We start from the raw sequence: 16,451 nt of genomic DNA, 5'->3' as shown, positions 1-16,451 counted from the left end.
AATACGGTAGTATTTCACCTGGTATATTGTAATGTGAATGCAAATACCCTGCAAAGGACTGCAGTATGTGCAAATCATGCATGTGTCATATGAATGTAAATCCTGTCATGAAATACTGTAAAAGTGGAAGTTTTCGCATAGTTGAAATTTTTTGCATTTTGTACAACCAAAATATAGTGCAAAGATAAAAGCATGCGAATATTTTTGCTTGCAATATGTTCCAGTAGTTGATGTCTTGATTCCTTGGAATTGAAAACACGCGAAACTCGTCTTACCCTGCTGAGCGGGAAAAATTACTCGTGCGAAAATATCCACTTTCACAGTACCCCGTATTTCTGGCATGACCCGACACATTCCCTGTCTTCTCCCAGTATGCGTGTGCGCAGTGATATACCTCAAAGAGATGAACTTTCGGGCCAGAAATACCTCTGTATTTCATAAGTGAGAACAGTGCCAACTGAAATAGCGAGGTATCTATTTCTGTGGTATTCCGCCAATGAGAACAGTGACAGCAAGCTACAGTACCTTGGTATTTAATACCATGATAATTCTAGTGTGAACGCACCCAGTGAGAACCAAACTGCACAGGAAGTGTGCCGCTGAGATATGAAGAGAGGATGGAGAAGATGTGAATCTCGTGGCATACATGAATTCAACGATGAAACAACAGGGCATGTTTAGCCCATATTTCACTGAATGCAGAACGATTGTAGTTTCACAATGCTGCTGCCCCAGCTCTTGTGAAAGCGTGACTGCATTTTGTAATATGACCTGCCAGGGTTTACTGTAAAGTCATGAGTTTTTGTTTCATGTAATCATAATGGGATTATATTCTACCCTGACAAAAGGCAAAAGAAGTCACACACACGCACACACCAAGCACAGCAAAAGGAAACTAAGACATTTAGCATCTTTCCTTTGTGTGATATTAATGTCGGAGGACTTGTACCTCGTGAGATGCAGACAAGTATTGATTAGGAGTAATGGATTTTTACGTTTTACGACATCAATATAACAGGCAGTTTCACTTGAAAAGTATAAATTCATGGTGAAATATCTTTCCCTGAGGTCGCATAAAGTAGTCGCAGAGGAATCATTTCTGGCTGTACACTGTTGCATACATGTCCATTGCACTTTTGCATGCATAACTAACTGCCTTGTAGGGCAAGCTGCGGTCAAGTTGTGGGCAAGCAATGGGCAAGCCACAAGTCAGAGACAACATCTCTCACAAAGAAATGTATGCATGCATTAGTTGTTGCTATGTCAGGCTGATCTGTGGATATGTTTCCTGGCTATCAGGAGTATCATAAATTTGTGATAGAAAGGTGTGCTGCATAAAAGTTCAGTGTATGTGTGTGTGTCTTTTTTTTTTTGGGGGGGGGGGGATAATATCTTGCCTATTTGTAGAAAGTCTTGTTATGGCAATGCTTTCCTTCCAGCAAATGATGTCTGATACATGGTGGTCTTTATTTTTATGTATGTGTATTGTAGTTGTGATATTTTCTCTGATTATAATGGTGCCATACAACTCCAAAGTTATGTGTTGTGTTCTTTTCCACTTTGTTCTTTTCAGGAGCTTGCTTCCTGGTTGACTCAGTTTGACAACCATTCACAATGGCTCTCATCTACAGTCAAGATAAGGTGAGATATAACACATAATATCAATAAGCCTTATGACAATCAAAATGATGACAATGATAAAAGTGGTAGTAGCAGAAGTAGTAGTTGTAGTAGTAGTAGTAGTAGTAGTAGTAGTAGTAGTAGTAGTAGTAGTAGTAGTAGTTATTTTCATGATACTTGTCACTATCATTGAAAATAGTTTTATCATCATGATAGTGAAAGTGATGATAATAATATCAATGATAAAGATATTAACAGTAATGCAATATATGATATTCATTACAATTATTATCATTGTCATTTCATCATGTTAATTTCTGTTAATTCTATTCAGTATATAAAAGCGATATACTTTAGATTGCTTTTATTTGGGGCATTGTTAATATTGTTTATCCTGAGGAATCTCAACTCCATGCTATATCTATGACTCTTGGACCAAGTTCTTTGAGTCATAGTATGGCACTAAGATCCCTCAGGGGGGTCAGTAATATTATCAATGCCCCCCAAAAGCAGTCCATTTCTATACATTCTCATAAAAAATGGAAAGAGAGAGAGAGAGAGAGAGATAATGGGGGGGGGGGGAGAGATGAGGTGGAAAGTGAGCAAGGGTATACAGTGAAAGATGCAAGAAGACAACAAGGAAAAGGATGTTGAGAAATTGAGAAATTGCGTGCTTTCGTAGATCCCCTCGTTTACTTCCATACTTCGGCTGTGTTTGTTTGAAAGTATCAGAAGTGAAAGTTGATCATTTACTTAAGGGAAAGCAGCGGTGAGTCCCAGAGAGTATTTCGGTGTGTTTAGATTAAAGGTTAGTCCTGGCGAGAGAGATCATCTACTTCAAGCTTATGAGATCATAATACCGTACCACTTTTCCTCCCCTTTCTCTCCCAACTGTAAGAAGGTGATTTGTGATTGATATATACATTGCACATAGAATATCACCACTTTAATAGAATTCAGATCTAAGAGAGGCATAGTCAATGTAATATATCTATCTTTTTCTATATCTATATCTATATCTATATCAATATATCTATATCTATAGCTATATCTATGTATCTATATCTATATCTGTATCTATATCTTCATCGCTATCTCTATCTCTATATCTATATATCTACATCTTCATATATATACATATACATCTTTCTATCTACCTATCTACCAATCTATCTATCAATCTATCTATCTATCTATCTAAAACATTAGATCACATAGAGTCACTAAAACATAGACGCAGACCTGTTCTTCACTCATGTACGGTACACTCATCATACCTCTTCCTCTTTAACGTCCTACATAATGTGCCTAAATGCCGGAAGAATAATGATCGTCAATAATGATGGGTTGTTGCACCTGTGATCTCAAGTATTCCATGAAACCAGAAGGCATTTATGTGATATGTGCATGATGTTCATCTATCTACGTAATGCATTGTATTGACCACATGGGAAAAGAGACATATTTTCTTAATTTTCTCTTCTTCTTCCCCGCATCTACATGATTAATTAGTAGGAAAATGGGGGATTTGAAATCAGAATACATTGTATGCGTTAAATTTCATCATTATCGGACAAGATTTATACTTTTTTTTTTGGTGGCTGGGATGTTTTCTGTACAATAATGGACATGGGAGTTATTCCAAAACATTGTGCTAAATACCGCATTTCTCATTTCCATGCATAATTTGATGCCACTTGTATTTTACTCAGACATGCACTTTCAGACACACACACGTACTCACACACACATATACTTGCACACACTTGGCTAGCAAAGTGGTACGTTAATCTTGGCGATCTTCGCTATGCAGTGGCTCGGAAACCGTGCGCCATGATTGGAAAATTGCCGCGGCCATTTAAGGTGCTGGTGAGAAGCATCTGGGAATTGGGCAGGAAGATGCTGGAGATAGATCCAAGCGAGTCGATCCTCACGCACTAGTCAATTCTGCTTCATGAAGATGTCCAGAGCATCACAAAGCCCAGAGCGGAAGGGTCATTTCACGCTTTAGCGCCCAGGATATGATACGACATTAACGCTTCAAACCAGCATGTGACGCGACACATAGAAATTTCTTGCCTTCTGCAATGCAGTGTGTCAAGAATGCGAAGAAGTAGCGGATAGAAGTACTTTGCTGACTGAAGATAAACAGTGCAGTGCAGTAAGGGTTCAAGATTTAATCAGTGTTCTATGGGCAAAGAAAGAATTTCACAAGAGCCAAGATTTGAGAAATTAGAATGCATGCAAAAATTTTGTCTACACTATATACTGAATACCAGTAGCAATACGCAAAAATTTTCATACAGCAATAAAGGTCGTCAGCTCCAATTAGTGAAAATTTCATGCTGCAAATATTTCTGGTTTTACAGTAAACTCCCTGAATTCAACCATCTAAATCAAAATACAATTGAAAAATCTTGATCCACTAACTGCGTCCATATACCCCAATTATACTATTACTGCACTGGCTACCATTTCAAGATTCTATTGTCTTATAATGTTGCTTCTTGTTTGTCACCGCATTCAAGATTCAGTCCTCAATATAATGTTTCTTTAATGAGTTCTTATATACCTGCTTGGAAATTATTCTCAAGTTTTTTGTGCCTGTGTTATTCTCAGATCGTCTAAAACATGGAGAGAAAGAGCCTCTGTACATGCCAGGCCATCCCCTATGGAACAGGCTTCCTTGAGACTTGGAGGAATGGTCTTGATTCCTTGAAGAATCACCTTAATAAACATCCGTTTGCTTTTGAAATAATTGAGCCAATTGTGTATATTCCTTGATTTGTTCTTTGTTTTCTGCGCCTTGACCATTCTGTAGACTGAATTTGGTGTAATATAATTCACATGAAGAATTATTATTATTAGTTGTATATATTGTAGCAATAATCAAATCTCCCTTCCCCCTCCCCAAGCGATGCCCCTTCCAAGTTTCTCATCCACAAGAGTTCACACATGTACTGATGGTACTGATGTACATCAATGTAAACCTCCCATAGACATGCAGTTTATCCGGCTCATGAAGATGATAAACACGGATGGAAGGCCCACTCCTTACCTCCCCCCCCCCCCCCTCCAAAGTAGACTTGCCATTTGGAGGTGGGATTAACGGAAATGCATTATGGTCTGGCGGGGATCACATCTCATCCCATGTGTTCTCCATGTCACGCCTCGAAGAAGGTACTGACCCCCGAGGAGGGAGGGAAGGAGGAAGGGAGGGAGGTAAGGGGTACACGGTGGAGCGTGCCCTGGCATACAAAGTTGGTTTGTGGTTAACTCAATAAGTGGAGGACCCTCCCAGGGGAGAACATGACATTTTACAAGTCATCAGTCAGCGCACATTGAGAGAGGGAGGAGAAAAAGAAGAAGATAGGAGAGCTTTCAGACTTGAAAAGAACTTTCTTTGAAGTTATTCTTCTGACTTGTAGTAAATGTGTTCAGACAGTACTTTAATATTTCGTTTAAAATGGTGCATTTAGAGCACTCAAAGAACACTCTTCAGAACCCTCTTAACTCTGAACGAACAGACAATTTGGCCCTGGAGTGCTCTAAAGTTCTGCCCCTCTTGAGGCTAGGTACAGGAGTACTCCTGAAGCACGCTAAACTTTGTATAAATTGTCACTAATGTTCAGAGCACTGTGTAAGTGGTATGTGGCATACACTGTACATACAGTTTGGATGTTCAAATTCCCGGCGCTCAGAGAGGTTACCATGGCAGTGTACATGCTCTTCTTAGCCACTTCGCGTGTGATCTTGGGGGGGGGGGGGGGCAGCATTTCGCTGTATGAACAAACTTAAAGAGCCATTAAGTCCAAATGCTTCAGGAGTGCCCCTGTGCTCAGCTTTGTGCATAAGTGGGATATAAGTCCACTCACTCGCTAGCTGCGGTCACCCTTCGTGACTTTACTCCGAATGTAGTTTACTTCCCAATAACTTCTAGAAGTTTGAGCACGCAATCTAACTACAGACGAAACTTGTGAGAATTATATTTTAACTTTAACAACCTGTGGATGAAAAACAAGTCGTTGTGCTACATGACTGTGATTGGCCAACTTCATCATCTGTCTCTGTAACTAACAGGGTGTTCAGACGCAAAAAATTTATACTTGAATGGTAGAATAGTATAGCTATACCAAACAGTTACATCTTTACGATGAATTTACACCACTGAGCGCTGACTGATGAAACAACGGTCAGAGCATCGTTTCGAACTAGAACTCGATAATGAATCAGCATTCCATCGTTTCCATTGTGCGTCTGAACGTATGGCGACCATAGAATGGTATGACTGGGCGGGGCTTAATGGGAGCGCACACGAAAGATGACCCCATAGCTGTCACTCATAACCAGTCGAGATTAGCGTCTGAACGGTCTGTCGGCTATATGATGATTGTTTTTACGTCGTTTCTTTGTCAAATTTGGTATAAACTGGCTTGCGTCTGAACAGGGGGAAAGTGGGATATAAGCCTGCTCGCTAATACGAGTAATATGAGTTACCAAAAGTTAAATGCAGCGTTGATATCATGATGCCACTCCATTAGTTGCATCCATCTTCTTTGTCTTCTGTATTTTTCTTCTAAATCGGGGTGCTGAAATTGTGCTGCGACGCACATGGGGTTAGGAGATGAGGGGAAGGGGAGGAATGGGATGCCCCGCAGATCTTCATGGGTACTGCTGTCAATAAACCTTACTTACGAGCCTGCAGTACCCCCCCCCCCCCCCAACAAAGCACTAGTCTGCTTCCACAGACCCTATTGCAATGCAGACATAGGAGGTACAGAGCCTGTTAACAGTGGGGTGCCTTTGGTATCACCGATTATTGGATGCAATTCGTAAACGAATATTGTTTAAGATTCTGTTGATTGTATACAAGTCACTCATCGGTCAAGCCCCTAGTTAATTTTTGAATTATTAGTGCTTAAATCTCACAAGCACATTCGTAATCTGCACAGTTTTAATAAGGACACTCTTCTCTTACAAATTTCAACATGCAAAACAAACATAACATTGAGAGACTGAGCATATATTCCTGTGCAGCTCCCAAACTGTGGAATGACCTACAATTAGAAGTCAAGATATCCCCAGTTGTAGCAGTCTTTAAATCATGACTCAAAACACATCTTTTCATTTAACTGTCTATTATGATCAAGTAGATCAGAAGCTTTTGCAGCACAGAAGAATATATGTCTATAGGTTTTGCACTTTATAAATTGATATATTATTATCATTGGATCAATCCATCCCTTGTAAGCATAAATTGGCACCATGTCTCCCCTAAGCTCCCTACTGCTCATGATTACAGGGTTGGAACTGGAACGAGTTTAGGCTGCGAGCTTGTGTGCAGTATTCGTGACCACAAGGGAGAACCAAAACTTGTTACCCCCCTGCATCAACATGGAAAGATTGGATTGGATTTATCATCTAGTGCACAGGTGCAGATTTATGCCTGGTGCCAGGGATGATGTATTCCTATCATCTTCGTATCTACTCTGCCTGATAGTGGACGACTCTGCTTTACGAGCAGGATCTGGGCAAAATGAAAGTTTAGATCTGAAATTGAAATAAATTAGACACCTAGTTTCACTTATTCATTGCAATGAAGAGAAGGACTCAGTGAAATTTTGTGACAATGATGGTATAAATTAGAACATTGAAGATTGGGTGATATACATACATGTACAATTATTCCAACCTAAAGTGCAAACATGTTGTGTTCTGCCTAATTAAAAGGAAATCACTTAAATTTCTTATATGTTAATCATTGGCATGGGTCTGATACCACATGTCTCTTACTTATAATCCCACATAAGTTTGGTCATTCAAGTGATGGTATAATGATAAAGTGGTTCTAATAACAGACTGTTGCTGTGTGAACTCTACTGTCTCGGGATGGTCCACAAAGGGATTTATGGCACATCCTGTATCTTATGTCCTAGTCCTGTAGCATGAGTGTATTTGCTACCATAGTAAGGACCAGTTACTGTGACGTTAGCTGCCAAAACCTATCAATGCCATGGCAATGCAGAGTTGTTTGAAGTGCTCACACAATCATCATAACCCCATGTGGAATAAAAAATGCACAAAATTTGTCTTACCCAACTGAACGTGAGAAATTACTTGCGCAAAAAATTTCCATGGTCATAGTGATTGGTTTAATTTCTCAATTAAAAGACTTGTACATTGGATAGAATTTAAACTTGCTGTTCTAAGAGGAGGAGTGCAAAGCAGCATCAAGCATTGATGGGGAGGATGGTATATAATGAGGTGCATTTACATTAGAACTATCGTGGTATCAAACACCACAGTAATTTGTTGGCATTGTTCCCATTGGTGAAATACTTCCGGAATAGATATCACATTTATTCACTTGGTACTGTTCTCATTGGTGAAATACAATGGTACTGGTTACCATTGTGTGTCTGCATATATTCAATGGGAAAAGACACACAGGTGCCAAGGCATTTTGAGAAATACTGTATTCACTACTTTATGAATAGCGGTATTTTGTGACACGATTCATACTCACATCTCGTTGACGAATTTCATTCAAAGTTTGAACTACCACCCTAAATACTGCAGTATTTCGCAACATATTTGGTATCACATTCTGTAATACTGTGTGAAATACTGCAGTATTTCACCTGGAGTGTGCATTTTACCATGATCAGGTGTAATTCAGTGTTGGTCTGGGTTTTGTTGTTTTCTTTTTTCCTTCTGATGCAAGTACAGTGTGCTTTCATAAGACCAAATAAGCAAATGAGCTAAGCATATTCATACATTTATACACCCCATTCAATTCGCTGATGCTTAGATGCAAAGAATCAGCCATTTGGTATAGACTTGATTGAGTCGAGTAAGACAGATTCGTGTGATTTAGAAAGAAGATGCTTGAAATCCGAGAGATTGGTAGAATTGATCAACTGGAAATTTGCATTATCTCTGCAGAATGGCAAAGCTATTGGAGCCGTCTGTATTTATTCAGTGTGACAGGGACAGCCCAGAAACATGTCCTCAGTGAATTTAAACCGTTCTACCTCCACCCTATCCCCCCACCACCATCACTGCCTCCCCCCCCCCCCCCACACACACACTCTACCAGACATTATGAAATGTATGTTTGATACTGCTGTCGTGATCACATTTTTATTACTTTGGCTGTCCGAAATTTGGGAGAGAAAGAGAGGCTTGGTGATAAAACCAAACACACACACACACACACACACACGCATGGAGAGCAAGGGATATATATATATATATATATATATATATATATATATATATATATATATATATATATATATATATATATATATGTATATATATATATATATATATATATATATACACACATATATTGATAGAGAAGGGAAGAGTTTATAGTGAGAGTAAAAAACAAAAGAAAACTAGGGAGGAAAGAGTAGAAAGTGAAATGGGATGATGAAGAAGCAAGAAATGCCCTGGAGTAAAAGCTGACATTTATCATACAGCCAAGGATTGGGATACATTTTCTGATTTTCCTTTATCAAACATCATGGAATAGAATTATAAGAACAGTGTCTGTCTGCTGAGTAGTAGTTTTTTTTTTTCAGGATGTGCTGTATAAGTCAGGCAAGTATATCTTACTTAATTTGATGGTTTTCATTGAAGGAGATTTTTTTTTTCTTGCACTCTAAGAAAAATACAGGTTCAACTTTGTACCTTTGTCCCACTGGGAGCATCTTTATGGGTGCAACTAAGTGCTTTTCAGACCAGAAAGGTGCAAAGTTGCACCTTTAAAGGTGCTAAGTGGTCTGAAAGGGGCCAAGTTACACCTGTAAAGGCATCCCAGTGTGATACTGGTAAAGATGCAAAGTTAAACCTATTTTTCTTAGAGTGTAGCATTATTGACACTGTTATCATTATTGTCATATTACAACTGTGATTGATACAGGTGATAGAAGTTGTTGTAACAGTATCTGCAGTAATGCAAATTGAACTACATGGTAGTCTGAGTAGTATTATTCTGTGAGCATGGGAGTGTCATATAAATACATCAATGATAACTCTAACCCTAGCAGTACTGTTTTTAGAATATAAGCAAAATCCACCAAGTAGAGGCAAGTCTAATTGTTTGTCTTTTATTGCATTTTCTTAACAGAATATGCCCATTTATTTCTTGTGATTTGTTAGGAAAGGTGTATAAATAATGCAAATTTGTGGGGTATTGAAATTTGATGAGATATGATGAAAAAAATGATTGCATGCATATCTGCTACAATTTTTGCCCAAGGTGGTGTTTTTTTGTTTGTTTGTTTGGTTTTTTTTTTTTGGACATCATCCTTGGAGCATCATCACGAATAGTGAATGTACTCATGACAGGGCACATTCTCATCAAGTCCTATGTTTTCTCTGCAAAACTGTTAATGGAATTTCTCGGGATGGGAATTCACAGCCCTGCGGATGGGAACGGGAGACCCAGGAAATGTACAGGGGGAAATATACAATTTGTGAGTGTTGATGAAAGAAATGTATACCATGGAATGCCATAGCCGATGGGAAGGAGAAGTATCCCTCAGCAAGTCCTGGGGTCCCCCCCCCCTTCCTTCCCACCTACACACAATTTAAAACACATGCTGAAAACATTCATGACATTTCTCTGCGTGTTGATTATCTCCTTCAGGAGTGTAGCAGCATTGTCCATGTCCGTCTGTCTGTATTTATGATGTCTTGTAGCCTCGAAAGAATGTCATGAAACCAATTCAATTTTTGCTTTTTCTGAAGGAACTCTTATACCATCGGAGCACTTCCTTCTTATTGCAGGTATAGCCCATTATCATACTGACTGTTTTAACTATTTCGTGGGGTTATATCATCCTGTTAGATTCAGACTGTTTTAACTATTTCATGGGGTTATTTCATAGTTTTCGTCACTAAATTCAGTAATACAGTAATAGCAGTGGAGGTTATGATAATGATTAAATGGCATTGATTGTGATCTATAAAGCACACAGTGATTATAACATAATTCTTTGCGCACATGTAATAAAAACACATGAAATAAAAATATGATAATTGCCTCTTGCTGGGTAAAAAGTGATAAGCACAATGGTGATCATTTGTCACAATCCTGTCACTATTCAGAGTACATGTATGCCACATGGTGTAGCATGAATTATGAAAGAAAGATATTATTCCGAAGGGTGAAGGTTCAGGTGTGAGTTGATTCAGTTTGTCTCTCCCTACTAATTGAATTTGTTAGGATCGCAACTGCTGATTTGTAAGTTAACAACCATGTCGGAAAAAAAGGAATTATGTTGTGTGTACAGGCTGTATGTCATAAACATGCAGTATATTTCAGCTATAGTGGTGGCTTCTGGTAGCAAGAAACAAACAACAAAAATGAAAAACCCTCAAATGCTGGGGGGGGGGGGGGTTGGGGAGGAAAAGAAACATATACCAGCAATTTCATCTTTCCACTCAACTTGTTGGACGGGAGAGACTCTGACATTTCACATTTTTTAGCGGAAAATTGACCTTTTACTTTCCACCACGCAGAATGTCAGATCCCGCTGTGTTTTGTGAAAGATGCTGTATACCAGCGTCGACTGCATTATCCATTACTCGGACATCCGAGATGGCATCGTACGGCAGTAAACATAAACAAACGTAAATGAAGACACATTTTCGGCAGCATTTCCACAACCCCAGGATGTTACTTGTGGATAATTTTGGATCCTGATGACAAAATGATGTCTGTAATGACAAACTCTGTGTGCTTTTTATTTGTATTGTCACACTTGGAGTGGATTTGGCTTAGCAGTATTTAAAAAAAAAAGGCAAATGGTGATATGTCATGTTAAGGGTGTCAGTCATCTATTCTGAAATGCATATGTTATTTTTATACTTTAAAGGTATTTACATTAAAGGCACCATTTAACAGGGTTTTCAGTTTGAAAAAAATCTGAGCTTTATGGTCCTACTGCTACTGTGCATGCTACCAGTATCTCTGAAATTGTGTAAATATGAAGCTCATAAATATTATGGTTGAAAATCAATACTACTGAAGTATAAAGTACTCTTCAAGTGCTGTTCAAAAATCTAAGTGCTGTGGGACACAGTTTGACAGTTGTAGTGATTGCAGCTGAAGCTTTTGTGTTTATCCATAATGTAAACAATATAACCTATGCCTACTTCCACACATGGACCGATGCTTTTGCTGGTAGTTGGTATATAGATAGCCATTGAAAGCAAGAGAATATTGAGCAGAGGGATAAAAATGGGGTGGGAGGCAATTTGTCCCTCTCTACAAATGAAATAATGTGTAAGATTGCAACTGCTGATCTGTAGATAGCCATTCTTGGTCAATTTTGGTAATTTTGTAAAGCATCTGCTTGTCAGCGTGATGCTACACAGTAGGGCATTTGAGAATAAACACTATTTTACATCCCCAATTATTGTCTTTGCTCTAAAGGCAGCATTATTTCCACATCTGGAATGTTGTCATATCTGTACTCTTAATGTAATATTTTTCAGTCTGCCATCTATAAAGTATTTAAAAGTACAGTAGGTATCATGTTATGTTGTCAAAGACACTTTCAAGACCGCTATGTGGCATGAATGACATGAAGCAAGCTACTAATTTGAATTCCTGAACGTTGTAGATGGCAGGTGCATGGTGACATAATATTCAGTGGTCAAGTGTCCGAGGATTACAGTCTCATTCTGCCCTAGGCTGGTCAATGGCTTGACCATCACCAAATCATGCAATCAATAATTGCTGTGTGTAATGTATGATTAATTTTTTTTTTCACTTGACCACTTGATAAAATAGTGGGTTAGGGCCCCCACCCATCATTAAAACCCTATCAACATGAAGAGGATTAAGAGGCTCTGTGGTCCCCCACCCTTCCCCAGGTATCAGATAATAGTGGTCCTAAAGCCTCTTGCTGGAAGGCACTTCATGGATTTTAAATAACAATAAAAGGATAATGGAACCAGACAACACTTTGTATGGGGGTTAATTTATTTCATCATGAAATATCAAATCCACAATTTGTTATATACCATTATTTAGCTGAACAAATCAGGAAGGTGACTTGGAGGTAAATATTGTTATTATTAATATTACTTTTTTGTCATGCTATCCACAGACCAACAAACTTTTTCTGAATATAGCAGTACGTACTAAAATAATGCAAGTAAATTGCAGCTCAACTCAACCAGTTTTGCATGAGAAAATGTTCATTAAGTTCTGTCTCTCTAGAATGCTAATCTGTCCTTGAGCTTTTTGTGGAATGACTTGAGATGAATATGAAATGAAAATGAAACGAAATGTGATATTATTCAATGCAACTTGTTAATTTGCTTGTCATCACTACCAATCGATTATATTTAGGCAGTTCAAAAAAACAACAACAACAACAACAAAAACGGTGGGGGGGGGGTGTGTTAATGTTTCACACTTATTTCATTGGTTCTTATTTACTTCTCTTTGAGACACTCTCTTTCAGAATTATATATTGCTTGCTTCTGATGTGGCTGTTTCATGAATACATGTGAAACTTCTAAAATATTACTTTTTCTCTTGTTTTAATGTCTTTGGCAACTGAAGGCATTTTAGCCCTGTGTGCTTCACTCGTGGGCATTTAACCGGGTTGGAAGCGCAAGGAGGAGGTTGTTTACTCTAGAATTGTTCAAGCTGATGATGTCAACTCCGGGAGTGAGCTTAACGGAGCCCAGATCTCGCGGGTCGAGTGTTTCCGTAGTTATAGATCGATACGCAAAGCGCATTAAGGGCAAGTTCCTATTTATGGCTGCAGCTGCATGTACTTGTTTTCAGTTGCAACTTCTTATTAAAGGAAAACTACTGTCATTATTTTAACAAAAGATGACAACACTATTCATAAGAAATATCTAAATATGGCATTATTGTATGCATGCAGTTCTGTATCTCAATATAAGCAATGAAAAAGTATGTAAGTAGTTCTGAACAGCAGAACTTAGAATTTGTGAATACTGAATCTTTTTTTTTTTTTTTTTTGGGGGGGGGGTGGAAATTCATCTGTTCCTATGAAACATACAAGTACTTCAGTTCATATATTAGTTACTAAAAACATGAAATCACATGACTGTTTAATACGACAAGAAGATGATGGGGAGGATAAGAAAATATGGGTGTGTGTCACAATGCACAGATCTATTTGCTGCAAATAGAAGAAATCAGTGCTGTACATCATTGTAACCATGACAACATGATGAACTCCTCAGAGCAATAAGTGGTATGGCTATATATTATCACTTCTTGATTACAGATTGATAGGAATATTCATGAATAGCAGAGTAGGGCATCAATAATGGTAGATATCATTGGTCTGTGTTATTTGTATTGAGGCCCCGAGCATCTCCAGAAATCGTAAATTTCTTTTAAATCCCTGTTTGATTTTTAATTTTTGTTTCCATTTTCTTTGTTTTTGGGGGGTGGGGAAGGGGAGGGGGGAGGGGATGGAGGGGCATTGGCAAGGGAAAGTGGGGGAGGGCTCCAATTCTGTGCCTGCTCCCAAGGGGTTCTCACTGCCTCGTTATCCTAAGTTATGTCATGGCAACTGTGATGCCATGGAAGTTGTAAACAACATCAGGGGTACGTGTGGACGTGAGTGTCAAGAACTTTGAGGGGAGGGGGGGGGGGGGGGCTGGTATAGAGGAGAGATGTAAAGGCATCTCATTTCCTTCTTTAAGGTTACTAAAAACAGCTCTTTTAGCAGAGAATGTACACATATTTTACACTTCTCGATTGATGGATATGAGGAAAAAAAATGTTCCCGCTAATCCAAATAGACACAAATTCATGTACAAATGATACATACATGCATTGTCTATCACTTACAATGTATCTATCTATACGGATATGTATGTGTTTATGTTTTTGTGTTTGTTTCATGTTTAAAAAAAATAGTGTATTACATGTACTATTGTAGATATTTTTATGTAGTCACAGGTGTAATTGTATTGAATTTTGATGAAGGCCCACGTTTGGTTGCAAAAAAAAGTGATAGAAAACCAATTAAATATTATTCCCTGCGGCACAGACTATTGAATGAACCAGTCATATTAATTGTTAAAGTGAGGTTTAGCCAAGGTAATTGCCTTTAATGAGAAACTCAGGACAATATGATGACAACCCATTAGTGAAATGATTCCATTTACAGTGTATAGCAGTCTCTGTGTGTGTGTGTTTTATTATTTTCTTTTTATAGTATATGCAGTGTTCTTCAAGTCTTCATAATTTGCTGCAATGTAGAAAATACTCATGATCAGACACTGTAGTAGAATTTGTGTAATCACCCCCATGGAACAAATTCATCCAGTTTCCATGTTTTACAAACTGTCACCATCAAAACTTGCGTCGGGGCTTTAACTGAGCGTCTGACATTTCTGACGTCACAAGATTTATTGGTTGCAATCCTCTATAAGAAGAAGGGCTAGCAAAAAGATAGATTAACAACTGCACTCTTGTAGGAAACCTAACTCTACCTGAGCAATCAGTGTAGTCTTAGCCCACCTGTGTATACTGGTACGTTTGCCTCATTGTATTTGCCGGAGCTGCGGTTTGTTGGGAACCCTTCCCCCTTTTCTTTTCTCCTTCTTTCTTTCTTTCTTTCTTTCTCTCTTTCCTTTTCAGGGTGCTGAATGTTGTAGAGTTCATGTAATGCAAATTGGAATTTCATGCCTGCCAATACAGGCATAAGTACGGCTGACATTTAGGGCCTTCCGATAAAACGGATTGCATTGAAGCTAGGAGTAAAAAAGCTGTAAGATACGGGGAGGGGGGGGGGGGGAGTTGCATCGATTTTGCATAAATGATGTTATGCTGCCACAACCAACATTTTTTTCTATAGTGTCCTCTTTTCTGCGGTGTTAAAGTGTATCCGAAGGGGAAGAGCTTTTTAACTGGTAGCAAATATATTATTGGCTTGTGTGATTTTTAACATTTTTAACGATCCTGAATATTTCAGGGATGTCATCCTGCGGCAATCGTGCAACCTTGTCATAATGGTGAATAGTCTGAAGGTTGAAATGTAGCAACAGATTCTCATGAACAGGCTTTTCTGTCAGAAACATGGGTATTTAATTATTCAGCGGCTAATTAGCTAGTTTATCACAAAATAGAATCTGTCATTCTCCACTTCCCCCAGCCCCACCCCCCCCAAAAAAAAGAAATTATCGGTCTTCCAGAAGAAATAAACAACTGGTGTCTTTGTTGAAATGATATAAAATTATCATTTAATGCTTAAGATGCTGACACGATACATCTAAAAGATGTAAGAATCATTTTCTTTGAAAAGAAGTAAGGTTGTATTCTCCAGTAATAATTTAAGTGTCTTAGCATATGAAGTCACATTAATTTCTTTTTTGTCGTTTTAAGATGTGGCTTTATACTATGATTTTTACTGATCATTGTTTGTTTTTTGTGAGGAAGAGTAAAAGACACTTGTGAAGTACATAAAGGAAAGTCTTCCAAAGCCTCTTAACCTGTTGAGGACGAGTCCCGAGTATACTCGGGCAGGCGTCTATGGGAAATGCGTGTTGTAGCAAAATCAGTCCGTCCTCAACGGGTTAAAGGTAGGGAATCCCATTTGCATGCCTTAAATGAAGAGTTGTATAAACACAGTGGTATGTTGAAGAGAGTATCATTTTAGAAACTCCCATAAAGTATTGAAAGTGGAAGGTAACATTTAGTACATTTTTATTGACCGTTAGATTTTGAATTGAATTCTTTTCGGGGCTCACCGTAAATTCCAGTACATTACTAGGCTACCTTTACAGACCCATGCACTGCATGTGTGTCCATCATG

At 38.4% G+C, this 16,451-nt stretch overlaps 1 protein-coding gene across 1 annotated transcript in view; it reads left to right on the top strand.

Moving 5' to 3' along the window:
* Positions 1–16,451, top strand: part of LOC140238828 (calmodulin-binding transcription activator 1-like) — a 130,734-nt gene that overhangs the window by 58,482 nt on the left and 55,801 nt on the right. Inside the window, exon 3 of the mRNA XM_072318727.1 lies at positions 1,574–1,641. Within this exon, the coding sequence (XP_072174828.1) occupies positions 1,574–1,641 (68 nt within the window). The remainder of the gene's footprint in view (positions 1–1,573; positions 1,642–16,451) is intronic.

The sequence above is a fragment of the Diadema setosum genome, chromosome 15, assembly GCF_964275005.1.
Source record: "Diadema setosum chromosome 15, eeDiaSeto1, whole genome shotgun sequence".
NCBI lineage: Eukaryota > Metazoa > Echinodermata > Echinoidea > Diadematoida > Diadematidae > Diadema > Diadema setosum.
Note: the sequence above shows the minus strand (reverse complement) of the source record. Positions and strands in the feature narration are given on the sequence as shown.